Source organism: Syngnathus typhle, linkage group LG15 (assembly GCF_033458585.1).
Source record: "Syngnathus typhle isolate RoL2023-S1 ecotype Sweden linkage group LG15, RoL_Styp_1.0, whole genome shotgun sequence".
Taxonomy (NCBI): Eukaryota; Metazoa; Chordata; class Actinopteri; order Syngnathiformes; family Syngnathidae; genus Syngnathus; species Syngnathus typhle.
The window spans coordinates 1,241,637-1,253,806 of NC_083752.1; the positions used below are offsets into that span (position 1 = coordinate 1,241,637).

The following is a 12,170-nucleotide window of genomic DNA, read 5'->3' on the forward strand; positions in this document are numbered from 1 at the left end:
TAAAGGAGGAGAGGGTTCGGGTTGAGGGCAGGGCTAGAGTCCGCATGTACAGTGAATACATCCAAAAAGCAACATTCAAAAGAGGCAATTCAGAAAAGCAAACAAGTGTTTTGAAGAAGAAGACAAGTTGAATAAAGGCGTCTCGGTCCCACCCCGCGGCGCATCGAAACCTCTGGTGTCAGTCGCTCGCTGGCTCGCACCTCATTTGCATCCATCCCTTTTCCATCCATCTGGATTTCATCCTAGATGAGACGTTTTAATCTCCCCGTGCCACACGTGACAAAACTGGCAAATAAATAAAAGGACTTTGTCATAGCAAAGGACAAAGGTGGTCGTGTTTTTGAAGAAGGGCCCTAATCTATGCGTGACCATTCCATTTTTTTCTCCTCCCATGTAGAGCACAGCACAGCACAGCTTGAAGTGAGTGTGAGATTGGGCGAATCCCAAAAAAAAAAAAAAAAAACACCCCCTTGAAATGTTCAATAATCCAATTGTACAAATCGGCTGACGGTAAATAGTTTCACATCATCTTTTTAATTTGAAAAAATACAGACAAAAGGATGAAGTGAGCGTTCATGATCAGATTGAGTGGAGGAAACGGGAGAGTGAGTGAGTGAGTGAGTGAGTGAGTGCGTGCGTGCGTGCGTGCGTGCGTGCGTGCGTGCGTGCGTGCGTGCGTGCGTGCGTCCGTCCGTCACATCCTCTGCACTGGGTTGATACCCAGAATGTGGAAGCCTTTGGCCATAACGGCTGCCGCGGCTTCGCACAGCAGCATACGCCACATGTTCACCTTCACCACCTCACCTGCAAAAAAAGATAGATTTGATTTGGAAGCCTTCTCATTTAACACCATGCTTCTGACTGGGGCTCAATTAGGCCACTTCTCCTGGAATTTGTCAATTGGCCCGCCTGGCCGCCGCTTCAAACCAAAACAGCTCTCGATCTTTGTGGCCAAGACACACAAAGTTGCCAGTCCCCACCCCCTTTTGTCAGATAAATAATAAGAGCGTTAGCAAAAGGGCCTTTGCACCAGGCTCACTCAATAAAACAATCCCGGCCGGCCCCATGGTGCTAATAGGGAATTTGCATCAGTAAACAGCTGGAAGCCTAGCCAACCTTAACTGACAAGTTTCCTCAGAAGACACGAGTAGAGGAAAAGCTGTTGACTAACGCTCGACGCTAGCTCTTTACCCACCCGTCTGTCGGTCCTTCTCCACGCAGTAGCAGCTGTCGTAGAACTCGGTGAAGGTGGTGGCCAGCTCGTAGAGGTAATCGCACAGCGGGTGCAGCAGCAAGTCGTCCAGAATCTTCTGCAGGATCTCGGGGAAGCGCAGGATGCACTTGCCCAACTTCCACTCCTTCTCGTGGTCCAGGAGCACCTCCGTGCTCTCGGCAGCCTTCCTGAGGGTCGCCTCGTCTAGATTGGCCAGGCGGGCGATGGACCTAAACGGACGGGGGTGTAGCGTTAGGCGGGCGGGGTGCGTGCTGGGAACGGGGCGGACTTTGCTTACCGGATGCGCGTGAAGGCGTAGAGGAGATACGCGGCCGTGTTGCCGCGGTCGTCCAGCATCTTGTCGAAGGAGAAGACGTAGTCGTTGATGCGGTTGTGCGACAGGTCGGCGTACTTGATGCAGCCGAACGCCACCGAGCGCTGGGCCTTCCGCAGCTCCTCCGGCGTCAGGACCTGGAAGGACGGACGGACGGACGGGTGGAATATAAACAGGAAATTGCATTTGGCTGATTTGCTGACTTTTCCCAAGTGAGTCCATCTTGCCTTCCTCACCTTGTCTCGCTCTTTCTCCTTGAGTTTGTCCATGGACCTCTTCAGTCCTTCTTCCAGCAGGTCCATCAGCCTCACCGTGTCTCCTGAGCGAGTTTTAAACTTCTTCCTGTCGGGGAACAAGAGAAACGGCCGCACCCACGCACGCACCCACGCACTTAACCGAAGCACAAGTCTCTTGGAGCCAAAAGGCTGCAGTTTCCGAAGCACAAGTCTCTTGGAGCCAAAAGGCTGCAGTTTCCGAAGCGCAAGTCTCTTGGAGCCAAAAGGCTGCATTTCCACTCCATTTAATCAAGAGGTTGCATTTTAGCAAGGCCAATTCTCCAAACAAAACCTTACTTGTCTTCGCCTAGCACCACTCCAAAGCCGGCGTGCTCCACCCTGGTCACCTGGGGGTCATACCATCCGATCATCTTGGCGGCGGCAAACACCAACTGGAAGTGTGGGGCCTGAAAGCCCAAAAAACGGATAGGTCTTTTTCCCCTCCTGTCCCACTCGGCCAATCATTTCGCCGCGACCCCACCTGCCCGCTGTCCGTCACGTAAATGATGATGTCGGCTTTCTCGTGGAAAATGCGCTGGCGCAAGGCGGCCAGGTCCGACGTGTCGTACGTGTAACCGCCGTCCGACTTGACGACGGTGAGCGGGATGGACTGACCGGGGGCGAACACGATCTTGCGACCCTCGTCCATCTCCGTCAGACCTGGCGCAATCCGGAGGGAGAGACAAAACCAACGGATGTGTCGAGGATGACGGCGAGAGACAATGTGGCAACATTGCCCCCAAGTGGCCAACATTGGAAATGACCATCTGCTACCAAATGTGGTGGACATTTCTCGTCTCAAACTTTTTAGGCTTTCCCATTCTGGACAAATTCCAAGCTATGAATTTCACCCAAACCAACGTGGGCTTCTCACCTTTCTCGTCAAACTCCTTCACCACCTTCGTCATCAAGTCCTGATAGAAGGACTCGCCCCGCTCGACGAGGTCCACGTCCAGGCAGTCGTAAACCTTCTGGAACTCTGCGACGCAAATAAGCAGTGAAGGGATTGGCCAGCCACAGCGAAGAACCGAAGCAGCAGCGTCGTCGTCCTAGTCACCTCTCCTGGAGACGTCGCAGATGAGATTCCAGCCTTTGATGAAGTCGGCTTCTTTACTCTGCAGGCGGACCACGCACTGGTACGCCCGCTTCTTGAAATCCTCCTCCTCATCAAAACGCTTCTTGGACTCCTGGAGGAACAGACGTCCGTTAGCAATTAGCGGCCGAGATGGTTTGCGTGGTGGTTCAGGAAGTTGCCGCCTACTTTGTAGAAGGCCTGCAGGTCCCCGATGGGGGGCGACACCGCCAGGTAGTTTGGGAATTGATCCTGCAGGTGGGCGATGAGCATGCCGAACTGCGTGCCCCAGTCCCCCACGTGGTTCAACCTGAGCACAACCGTCGGCAGTGAATTGCTCCAGTCAAGTGAAAGGATTGCTTCCGCCGTTTGAGAAGGGAACGTGGCAGCCACCTGAGTACGTCGTAGCCCAGGAACTCAAAGAGTCGACACATGCTGTCACCGATGATGGTGGAGCGCAGGTGGCCCACGTGCATCTCCTTGGCGATGTTGGGCGACGAGAAGTCCACCACCACCTGAACAAGAGGCGCAGGGGCAATCGATCGAGCACGTCGACGGCGCGACGCCATCGTTTGAGCGCCTCACCCGCTTCCTGGAGGCGAGCCGAGGCGGCTGCACGCCGTTGAGCAGCAGGTCGCTCAACAGCCCGGACACAAACGAGCGCTTCAGGTGGACGTTGATGAAGCCTGGACCAGCGAGGCGGAGCTCATTGGAAATGCTTTCGTTGCAAACGGGAACGACCGTTTCATTTGACATTGAAGCTACGACCGAGTTGCAAATGCGGAAAGTCCAAATCAATGACAAAACGCTTGACGCCATTTTCATACCTGGTCCTGCGATTTCCGTCTTCTGGATAAGCTCGTTCTGCGGAATGTTCACAATGATTTTCTCTGCAATTTCCTTCGGGTTGACTTTGAGGCCTTTTGCTTTCAGCAGCTGCCGACGAGGGGGGGGGGCAGATTTAAATCTAGCCTTTGGTCATCATGTGAGAGAATGAATGTGAGTAGTCCTCTTATTTCCACATACCTGTGCTATGGCCATGGCGCTGTTGCACTGGTAGTCTCCAAACTTGGCCTGCTGGTTGGGCGTGACGGAGAGCGGCGGCTTGTCCAGCTCGGGGCAGGAGGCCCGGATGGCCTGGCCAAAAATCTCCTGCAGCCGCTGGTTGATGTTCATCATGGCGGTCCCGCAGCAGGGGGTCTCCTCCTGCAGACTCTGAGGACAGGCACCGTTTGAAAGGATGAATGCTACTTATTGAACCCAAATTCACTATCCTACTTCAAGACTCGTTTTTAAATTGGATGTAGTCTTATACTAAATGTGTATATATATATTACACACATACACATTAAACAGGGAACGTTTTTCCTATCTAAAAGTATGCTATGCGCAATTTTAAACAAAACATACTTGAATACGTAGCAGTTAGAACATTTATTCCACATCATTTCTACTTAGTATATCTACAAATGACAATTCATAAATCGATATTCGTGATTAACACTTGATGTAGACCTAGAATTCCAAATCTACAATTGAATCTATGAAGCAAAAGGACCGACCCCACGGAGCTCGCTCGCTCGCTCGCTCGCTCCCTCACCCTTTTGAGCACGTTGAGGCGATATTGCAGCCTGCTGTTCTCCTCTCGCAGCTCCTCCAGACGACAAGACGGACTTGAGCTCTGCGGGTTCTTCAGGCTCTCCAGCTCAGCGGAGAGACTTTGGATCTCGCATTCCTGGAACAAACCATTGCTGGTGTTGCAAGTGTTGCTGGTTTTCCTTGGGTTGGCTATCGCCGTCCCAGCGGGGCTTACCTGCTTCTGCAGCCGCCTCGTATATTGGTTCACACAGTCTCCGTCCATTGGAAGACAGTCAGTCGCGTGGCTGATGAAACGAGCTGTCAAGACTGCGAGAGAGAAGGAAGCAGTCGACAACTTTTTCCGTTTCACTTACGGCAAGGGGAGGAGAATATCCTTGTTCGTTATGACGAACCAGCATCGGAAAGCCAATTCAAGTAGTTTGTCGCCACCTGCTGCAAAGGCTTAGAACTGCACCGTTCTGGATTCAAATCTAGAAGTTCAGTCACTATTTTACAAGTTTGAACTTCAAATAGAATTCATTACAAATACAAAATAGAACACTGTCAATTGAAAATGACAATAGACAAGTGTGAGCCCTTTCCAGAAAATATTTTTCTTTTTATATGGGTCATAAAAATAGGATAAACATGTTAATGATCATCAAAACTATTCGTGTTTTTCAGGTGAAAGTCCATGGAGATTATGGACGCATTGTTAAGCGCGCCTGGCCGCTCTCCCGCTCCAAGACACCGACGCTGCGCTTTCCCGCCCGCACGATATGGCTGCCGGTCAAAACGAGTGCAAGGTAAAGCGCGGCGCGGCGCGGCGCGGCGCGGCGCGGCGCGGCGCGGCGCTGCAATGGCTGTACGTATGGGTACTTGTGTAGGAGGCGGCGGGGGGGGGGAAACGCTACTCCCTCCAATTCAACTCCCTAAACTTCAAAAGGACTTCAAAGTCAAAATGAGTTGTTGCTTTGTAATCTAACTGATTTGGCACAAAACGTCGCACAAATTAGTTTGATTCTTTTATTAACTTACATGGTGCTCACACCATGAAGATGAAGTCAAGTCAAGTCAAGTTGATTTGTATAGCCCTAAATCACAAGCAGTCATTCTCAAAGGGCTTCACATAGACAGAAATTGACAATTCTTCTCAAAGCATCCCCTGATCTTAAGCTCCCAGGAAAAACTTAAAAACCCCTACTGGGGGAAAATAAGAAACCTTGAGAAGGGACCACAGATGGAAGGATCCCCCTTTCAGGATCACCAGGTTGGAATGGATGCAGAAGAAGAAAAAAATCAATTTGTACATTTAAGCGCTCGCGAGCATTTGCTCCATTTTCACGCCATCGCACTGTAATCTGGCATTGCTAATATTGTAAAATCATTCGAAAACCCATCTGTGCAGCTAATCTGTAGCTAAAGCTAAACAGCTAGCATGACACCGGCATCACCATCCGGACTTTGAGCTTCCCTGTTAGCCATTGTTAAGGGAATGTGTAGGGGGGGGCGTTTAGTCTGACGCAGCTCAGACCTAAGTGAATTCAGGCTCATGCCGCAGTTGAGTGCGTCACGGTGGCAAACAGAAACGGGATGCGCCACAAACGGGACGGAACCTTTATTATGCGCAGAGTCGGGATGACGTCCCGAGGAGGCGGAGCCACGAGTCGAGCAAAGAGCCAATGGCAGAGCAGAAGACGGCGTCGGACATGATTTACACCATCGAGGACGTTCCGCCCTGGTACCTGTGCATCCTGCTGGGCCTGCAGGTACGCCGGCCGCCGAGCTCATGTGCTTCTTGGTGGCCACGTTTGCGCCTTGGCCGGGGCCACCACCTGAGCCTGACCGTGTGACTGCCCAGCACTACCTGACCTGCTTCAGCGGGACGGTGGCCGTCCCTTTCCTGCTGGCCGAGGCCATGTGCGTGGGCCAGGACCAGAACACCGTCAGCCAGCTCATCGGGACCATTTTCACTACCGTCGGAATCACCACGCTCGTGCAGACCACCCTGGGAGTCAGGTGAGCGTCGTGGCAGCGCCTCCGATTCCCCAGAAGAGCGGCGTCCTAGCTCGGACCTTCCGTCGTAAGATGGTAGCGACGAGTGGAGACTCGGCTCTTTTGATGAACAGCAAAAGTTCAAAAGTGTGGCCGCTGCCGCAAGTTGGAGCTTTTCGTGGTGGTGATTGTTGTGGTGCTTGTGTAGACTTCCCCTCTTTCAAGCGTCAGCGCTGGCCTTCCTCATTCCCGCGCAGGCCATCCTCAGCTTGGATCGCTGGGCCTGCCCCAGCCAGGGTGAGTGAGCCTGAGCCGAGTCACCCAAGGTCCGCACTTACAGCTATGCGTCACGTCAACAGAGGAGATTTACGGCAACTGGACTCTCCCGCTGGACACGTCGCACGTTTGGCATCCACGCATCAGAGAGGTGTCCGTCCGTCCGTCCGTCCGTCCGTCCGTCGGCGGTGGATTTGACGGGAACGATTGTGCGTCAGATCCAGGGCGCCATCATGGTTTCCAGCACGGTGGAAGTGGCCATCGGCCTGCTGGGGCTTCCGGGCATCCTGTTGGAATACATCGGGCCGCTGACCGTCACGCCCACCGTCTCGCTCATCGGCCTGTCCGTCTTCACCACGGCCGGCGACCGGGCAGGCTCGCACTGGGGCTTCTCGGCGCTGTGAGGAAACGTCGCCTTCCTCGTGCGCCCGCGCGCCACGCTTTTGCTTAGCGCCGTGTTTGCATGCAGGTGCATCCTCCTGATTGTGCTCTTCGCTCAGTACTTGCGGACCACCTCCCTCCCGTTTCCCGTGTACAGCAGGAAGAAAGGGCTGAGGCTGAGCCGGGTTTACGTCTTCAAGATGTTCCCCGTAAAGAACGCCTCTGTTCGTCGCCGCTTTCGTTGCCGCCGCCTTTCCGACGCCTGCTGCTATGCGCTCAGATCATCCTGGCCATCGTGCTGGTGTGGCTGCTGTGTTACATCTTCACCCTGAGCGACCTTCTGCCCAGGGACCCGCTGCGCTATGGCCATAAGGCGCGCACCGACGCCCGAGGGGACATCATGACCTCTGCCCCCTGGTTCAGGGTGCCCTACCCCTGTGAGAACAACCAAGCGCCTCCGCTCGCTCTCTCTCCTCTCTCGCTCTCTCTCTCTGTCTCTCTCTGTCTCTCTGTCTCTCTCTCTCTCTCTCTCTCTCTCTCTCTCTCTCTCTCTCTCTCTCTCTCTCTCTCTCTCTATCTATCTATCTATCTATATATATGTGTGTGTGTGTGTGTGTGTGTGTGTGTGTATATGCGGCAGCTCAGCATCTCACGCTAGACAATCTCTAGGCATTTCTTACGCTCAATTCTCACGCAATCGTACACCCTGCGAGTGTCTGCCATCCGTTGCGGTAACATGTTCGACGCTCCAGGCCAATGGGGCCTGCCGACGGTGACGTTGGCGGGCGTGCTGGGCATGTTTAGCGCCACCCTGGCGGGAATTGTGGAGTCCATCGGCGACTACTACGCGTGCGCTCGCCTCGCCGGGGCAGCGCCGCCGCCGGTGCACGCCATCAACAGGTGAGAGGGCAAGATGGAGCTTTGAAGCCACCCTAAGCCTAACCCTTTCCTTCTTTCTCGCTTTGGTCTCGCAAGAGGGATCTTCACGGAGGGCGTGTGCTGCATCATCGCCGGACTCCTGGGCACCGGGAACGGATCCACGTCCTCCAGCCCAAACATCGGCGTGCTGGCCATCACCAAGGTGCTCGCTCGGTCCGCGGCTCGTCTCCTCCCTCTGCATCTGACATCTGGCGTGTGCGTCCGTCCAGGTGGGCAGCCGGCGCGTGGTTCAGTACGGCGCCGCCATCATGTTGGTGCTGGGATGCGTGGGAAAGTTCACGGCTCTGTTTGCCTCGCTGCCGGATCCCATCCTGGGAGGAATGTTCTGCACGCTTTTTGGTGAAACTTGCCGCCTTCACGTTCAGTCACTCTCAATGCAAAGTGGACTCCAACGTTTGTTTGCCTTGTTTGCGTCAGGCATGATCACGGCGGTGGGTCTGTCCAACCTGCAGCTGGTTGACCTCAACTCGTCCCGCAACCTTTTTGTGCTGGGCTTCTCCATGTTCTTCGGGCTCACGCTGCCCGCCTACCTGGACGCGCACCCCAAATGCATCGAGACCGGTAAGGGTTAACGCGCGCAAGTCGCCACCCTGGCGGCAAGTCGCCACCCTGGCGGCAAGTCGCCACCCTGGCGGCAAGTCGCCACCCTGGCGGCAAGTCGCCACCCTGGCGGCAAGTCGCCACCCTGGCGGCAAGTCGCCACCCTGGCGGCAAGTCGCCACCCTGGCCGCCACGCGTATGCCACCCACCGGTCGGTCGCCGTGCGCTCGCAGGTGTCGAGGAGCTCAATCAAATCCTGACGGTTCTGCTGTCCACCGAGATGTTTGTCGGCGGTTTCCTGGCCTTCTGCCTGGACAACACCGTACCAGGTATGCGAGCGGCACAAACGCAGGGCCCTCGGTCGCACGTGAGGATGGTGACCTCGGGATTTTGACGCCATTGCGTGTTCAGGCACGAGGGAGGAGCGTGGGCTTCTGCAGTGGAGCGCTTTGACGTCCTCGTCGCCCTCCTCGCCCTCCTACGATTTTCCCGTGGGGATGGGTCTGGTCCGACGCGCCCGCTGGCTCGAGAGGCTGCCCATCAGTCCCACCTTCAGGGGGTGGAGCTCCTCCCAAGACTCGCCCTCCCAAGGGGCGTCGGTGCTGCGAGAATGCGCAGAGGTGGCGGAGCAAGGGGCGGAGCAAAGGGCGGAGCTTGGAGAGGACATGTCGACCAAAGTCTAACTTGCCACAATTGAGTTTTGGGAACCTACTACCTGAACCTGCTGCATACATACATGTATAGACGACTGTACATGTCATATAAGAACATTCTTATCATCTTATTACACCTGACGTATAGCTCGTACGATAGTTTTGGAAGAAATTGTCCGTTTGTGTTTGCATGATTGAAAATACAACTTGTGGATCATTTTTTGTTCCGAAGGACCAAAAAAGGCACTATTTTGATAGAAATGTCATTTTCTGTCAATTATTTCGGGGTTGATGGACGGCAGCCTGGCCGCCCGCTGTTCTGTCACAGACGCCAGCCAGACCAGGTAGCTCCGTGCCCACAACAGAAGGCGCCTTCCTCACGAGTTGGTCCAGTAGGATGGGAATCATTTTGTTTGCCGCCCTCTACTGGCGGCAATGAGACCATTCCCTAAGACTAAAACCGTCAGTACCAACGAAGAAGGACAGCGGCGTTTGTCCGTGTTGCACTTGAGAGGATTCTACTTGGATTCTACTTGGATTCTACTGTGTTCTTCAGTTTCTTTCTTTCTTTCTTTCTTTCTTCTTCTTCTTCTTTGTTTTTAACGCTGGAGCAACCGCCTCTGTCGTAAAGTGATTTACTTCATTGGCTGTCGGTTTACGTTAATTACCGGATCCTCTAATCCGGAAGTGGCGCCCGGCCCGGGATCTGAAGTCGCACCATGAAAATGCGAAAAGAATCGCAAGCCTTGCCATTCGTTCACTTTCGATATCACGGGTGTCTGATCACGCTAAAGAAAAAGTGACATGAGGAGTGTCCAATCGAAAATATGAACCACCTGACGATTGATTTCAAGCCAGGACATGTGCAGCTGCTGCAGGTCAACTTGAAGCGATGACGTCTTGTATATCCAATTTGAAAGCTGGCTCGGTTATCACGAAACAAGCATTATCGGGCAGGTCTAAGTCTATTCGGACAGGTCTAATCAATCTCTTTGTGTGCTAAACACACAAATAGATGGTGTGTGTTTATGATGTCATTGGCTAATTCGTTAGCATTCGGCATTATTTGAAAACTGCAATGACTATTGCGTTGAAATTTGGATAGGAAATCATCTGAAAGGCATATCACGCTCCATTGCTAAATCCTATGAATCTAGCCAAATCAAGTCCACATCTGAATGTGTGAGACGTATGTGTTTTTGCAAAGGATGGGGCTCTGTCCCAACAATCAAAATGCTGCGTTTGTGTTTGCGCAGCAGGAGGATCTTCCGGCGGGGGGGCCCCGTGTCCTGGTGACGGGAGCTAGCGGTCTCCTGGGCCGCGCCGTCCTCAAGGAGTTCCGGAAACGCGGCTGCGCCGTGACGGGGACGGCGTACCGCAGGGCCGGCGCGCGCCTTCTTCACTGCGACCTCACCGACGAGGACGCCGTCAAGCAGCTCCTGAGTCAGTGCAAGGTGACGCTCGCGTGGCCTCGTCATTGCCAAAGGAGAGCCACATTTGTCGTCGTGTACGAAACGCACCGCTCCAAAATGGCTGAGCAACTCCAGAGCTCTGTCTGCATTAGACAAGCCATTTGGGAGGGAAGCAGGTGCTCGCTCGGTAGGAGCCTCCCCGAATGAAAGCAAAAGAGCGTTCAAAACACCAAAGTGTCTTTTTTTGCCGTCGGTCTGAGATGGCAAAAGGGACTAAAAGCCAAACGGGCAAATGCTATGATTTCGCAGCCTCGGGTGGTAGTCCACTGTGCGGCAGAGCGTCGGCCAGACGTGGTAGAGCGCCACCCGGAGGCGGCCGACAACATCAACGTTCACGCCACCGCCGTTATCGCCAGGGAGGCCGGTGAGTTCTGCACGCGCCTGACGCATGTTTTGTGACGGCTGCGGTCTTACGTATGGCTTGTGAGCCACCTTTTGTGACACGTAGTCGCGTGTCGTGCCAGCGTGTCGCGGCTCCTTCCTGTTATACATAAGCAGTGACTACGTTTTCGACGGCCGGCATCCACCTTACGGCCAGGACGACGCCCCCAATCCCGTCAATGCGTACGGACGCAGCAAGATGGAAGGCGAGCGACAAATGTTGCAGCACTGCGCACGTCAGTCCCACGCGCAACACGGCACAAGCGAGCGCCGCCACCCGCCGCCGCTAACGTACGTGCCAGCCTAACCCCCTCCCGTCCCTCAGGCTCAGCAGTTCTGCGCGTTCCGCTCCTGTTCGGCGAGGTGGAGTCTCCGTCGGAGAGCGCTGTGACGGCGCTGTGGCCCAAAGTCCTGCAGGGGGCGGTGGCGGCCGAGAGCTGCCCGCTTGACCACTGCCAGCCGAGGTTCCCCACGCACACGCGAGACGTCGCCGCCGTCTGCTGGAACATCTGCCGCGCTGCCGCTTTGGTACGCCGTGTCGCCATTGTTGTTCTTGGCGATAATGATTCCGAAAACTCAGCGGGAACATTGTTGGGAATTCTGCCTGCGTTTCTAGGACGATTCTATCCGTGGAACGTTCCATTATTCGGGTAAGGAGCAGATGACCAAATATGAGATGGCGCTGGCCATGGCTCGGGCCTTCAACCTTCCGTCCGCTCACCTCATCCCGGTAAGTAATGACATTGTGCCGACGATTGCCGGCAAGCCGAGCGGGCAGTCACGTTTTTTTGGTTTTTTTTTTTCTTCTAGCTAACGGAGCAGCCGGCGGCGGAGGCAGCTCGGCGCCCGCTCAACCCTCGCCTGGACTGTTCCCGTCTGGAGGTGCTGGGCCTCAGTGTGGAGCCGCGGCCGTTGGTCTCCGCTGTCAGCGACTGCCTGTGGCCTTTCACCCCAGACAAACGCTGGAGGCAGACCGTCTTTCACTGACCACCGCCGTGTGGTTCCTCTCAATAAAGGCGACACAACAAACATGTTTTGGGGAGCATTTTCTATTACAAAAG

At 54.5% G+C, this 12,170-nt stretch overlaps 3 protein-coding genes across 4 annotated transcripts; 2 read left to right on the forward strand and 1 right to left on the reverse strand.

Annotated features, from left to right (window-relative positions):
• Window positions 1-515: 515 nt before the first annotated feature.
• Window positions 516-4,849, reverse strand: rars1 (arginyl-tRNA synthetase 1). The gene is made up of 15 exons (XM_061298927.1): window positions 4,708-4,849; window positions 4,495-4,629; window positions 3,921-4,109; window positions 3,722-3,830; window positions 3,480-3,580; window positions 3,288-3,409; window positions 3,084-3,204; window positions 2,880-3,009; window positions 2,697-2,801; window positions 2,304-2,482; window positions 2,120-2,229; window positions 1,784-1,889; window positions 1,512-1,684; window positions 1,196-1,443; window positions 516-804 (listed from the first exon to the last, which is right to left on the reverse strand). The coding sequence occupies exons 1-15, from the start codon at window positions 4,753-4,755 to the stop codon at window positions 695-697; spliced, it is 1,986 nt and encodes a 661-aa protein (XP_061154911.1). The 5' UTR covers window positions 4,756-4,849; the 3' UTR covers window positions 516-694.
• On the forward strand, window positions 4,842-9,522 carry LOC133167871 (solute carrier family 23 member 1-like). Its single transcript, XM_061298928.1, has 14 exons — window positions 4,842-5,278; window positions 6,104-6,241; window positions 6,334-6,491; window positions 6,676-6,764; window positions 6,827-6,894; window positions 6,962-7,143; window positions 7,213-7,333; window positions 7,405-7,561; window positions 7,877-8,024; window positions 8,100-8,205; window positions 8,273-8,402; window positions 8,481-8,624; window positions 8,837-8,932; window positions 9,015-9,522. Exons 1-14 carry the CDS (start codon window positions 5,252-5,254, stop codon window positions 9,284-9,286), a joined length of 1,836 nt encoding a protein of 611 aa, XP_061154912.1. The 5' UTR covers window positions 4,842-5,251; the 3' UTR covers window positions 9,287-9,522.
• A 377-nt stretch (window positions 9,523-9,899) lies between these two features.
• On the forward strand, window positions 9,900-12,138 carry mat2b (methionine adenosyltransferase 2 non-catalytic beta subunit methionine). Of its 2 annotated transcripts, none has more exons than XM_061298930.1 (7): window positions 9,900-10,134; window positions 10,516-10,710; window positions 10,978-11,092; window positions 11,193-11,345; window positions 11,435-11,637; window positions 11,726-11,839; window positions 11,920-12,138. In XM_061298930.1, the coding sequence occupies exons 1-7, from the start codon at window positions 10,084-10,086 to the stop codon at window positions 12,094-12,096; spliced, it is 1,008 nt and encodes a 335-aa protein (XP_061154914.1). In that variant the 5' UTR covers window positions 9,900-10,083; the 3' UTR covers window positions 12,097-12,138. The 2 variants fall into 2 exon arrangements, with proteins under 2 accessions (XP_061154914.1, XP_061154913.1); XM_061298929.1 differs by having other exon boundaries at window positions 9,906-10,134; window positions 10,513-10,710.
• Window positions 12,139-12,170: the final 32 nt, after the last annotated feature.

Bases quoted from the DNA above. Each gene is read 5' to 3' on its own strand.
- LOC133167871 (XM_061298928.1), top strand. From the start codon at position 5,252: ATGGCTGCCGGTCAAAACGAGTGCAAG. The intron at 6,492-6,675 runs GTGAGCGTCGTG...GTGCTTGTGTAG, and splicing joins CAGACCACCCTGGGAGTCAG to ACTTCCCCTCTTTCAAGCGT. The intron at 8,625-8,836 runs GTAAGGGTTAAC...GTGCGCTCGCAG, and splicing joins CCCCAAATGCATCGAGACCG to GTGTCGAGGAGCTCAATCAA.
- mat2b (XM_061298929.1), top strand. From the start codon at position 10,084: ATGAACCACCTGACGATTGATTTCAAGCCAGGACATGTGCAGCTGCTG. The intron at 10,135-10,512 runs GTCAACTTGAAG...GTGTTTGCGCAG, and splicing joins GACATGTGCAGCTGCTGCAG to CAGGAGGATCTTCCGGCGGG. The intron at 11,093-11,192 runs GTGAGTTCTGCA...GTGTCGTGCCAG, and splicing joins CGTTATCGCCAGGGAGGCCG to CGTGTCGCGGCTCCTTCCTG.
- rars1 (XM_061298927.1), bottom strand. From the start codon at position 4,755: ATGGACGGAGACTGTGTGAACCAATATACGAGGCGGCTGCAGAAGCAG. The intron at 3,410-3,479 runs GTGAGGCGCTCA...CCTCTTGTTCAG, and splicing joins GGCTCGCCTCCAGGAAGCGG to GTGGTGGTGGACTTCTCGTC. The intron at 1,685-1,783 runs GTGAGGAAGGCA...CCGTCCTTCCAG, and splicing joins AGGAGAAAGAGCGAGACAAG to GTCCTGACGCCGGAGGAGCT.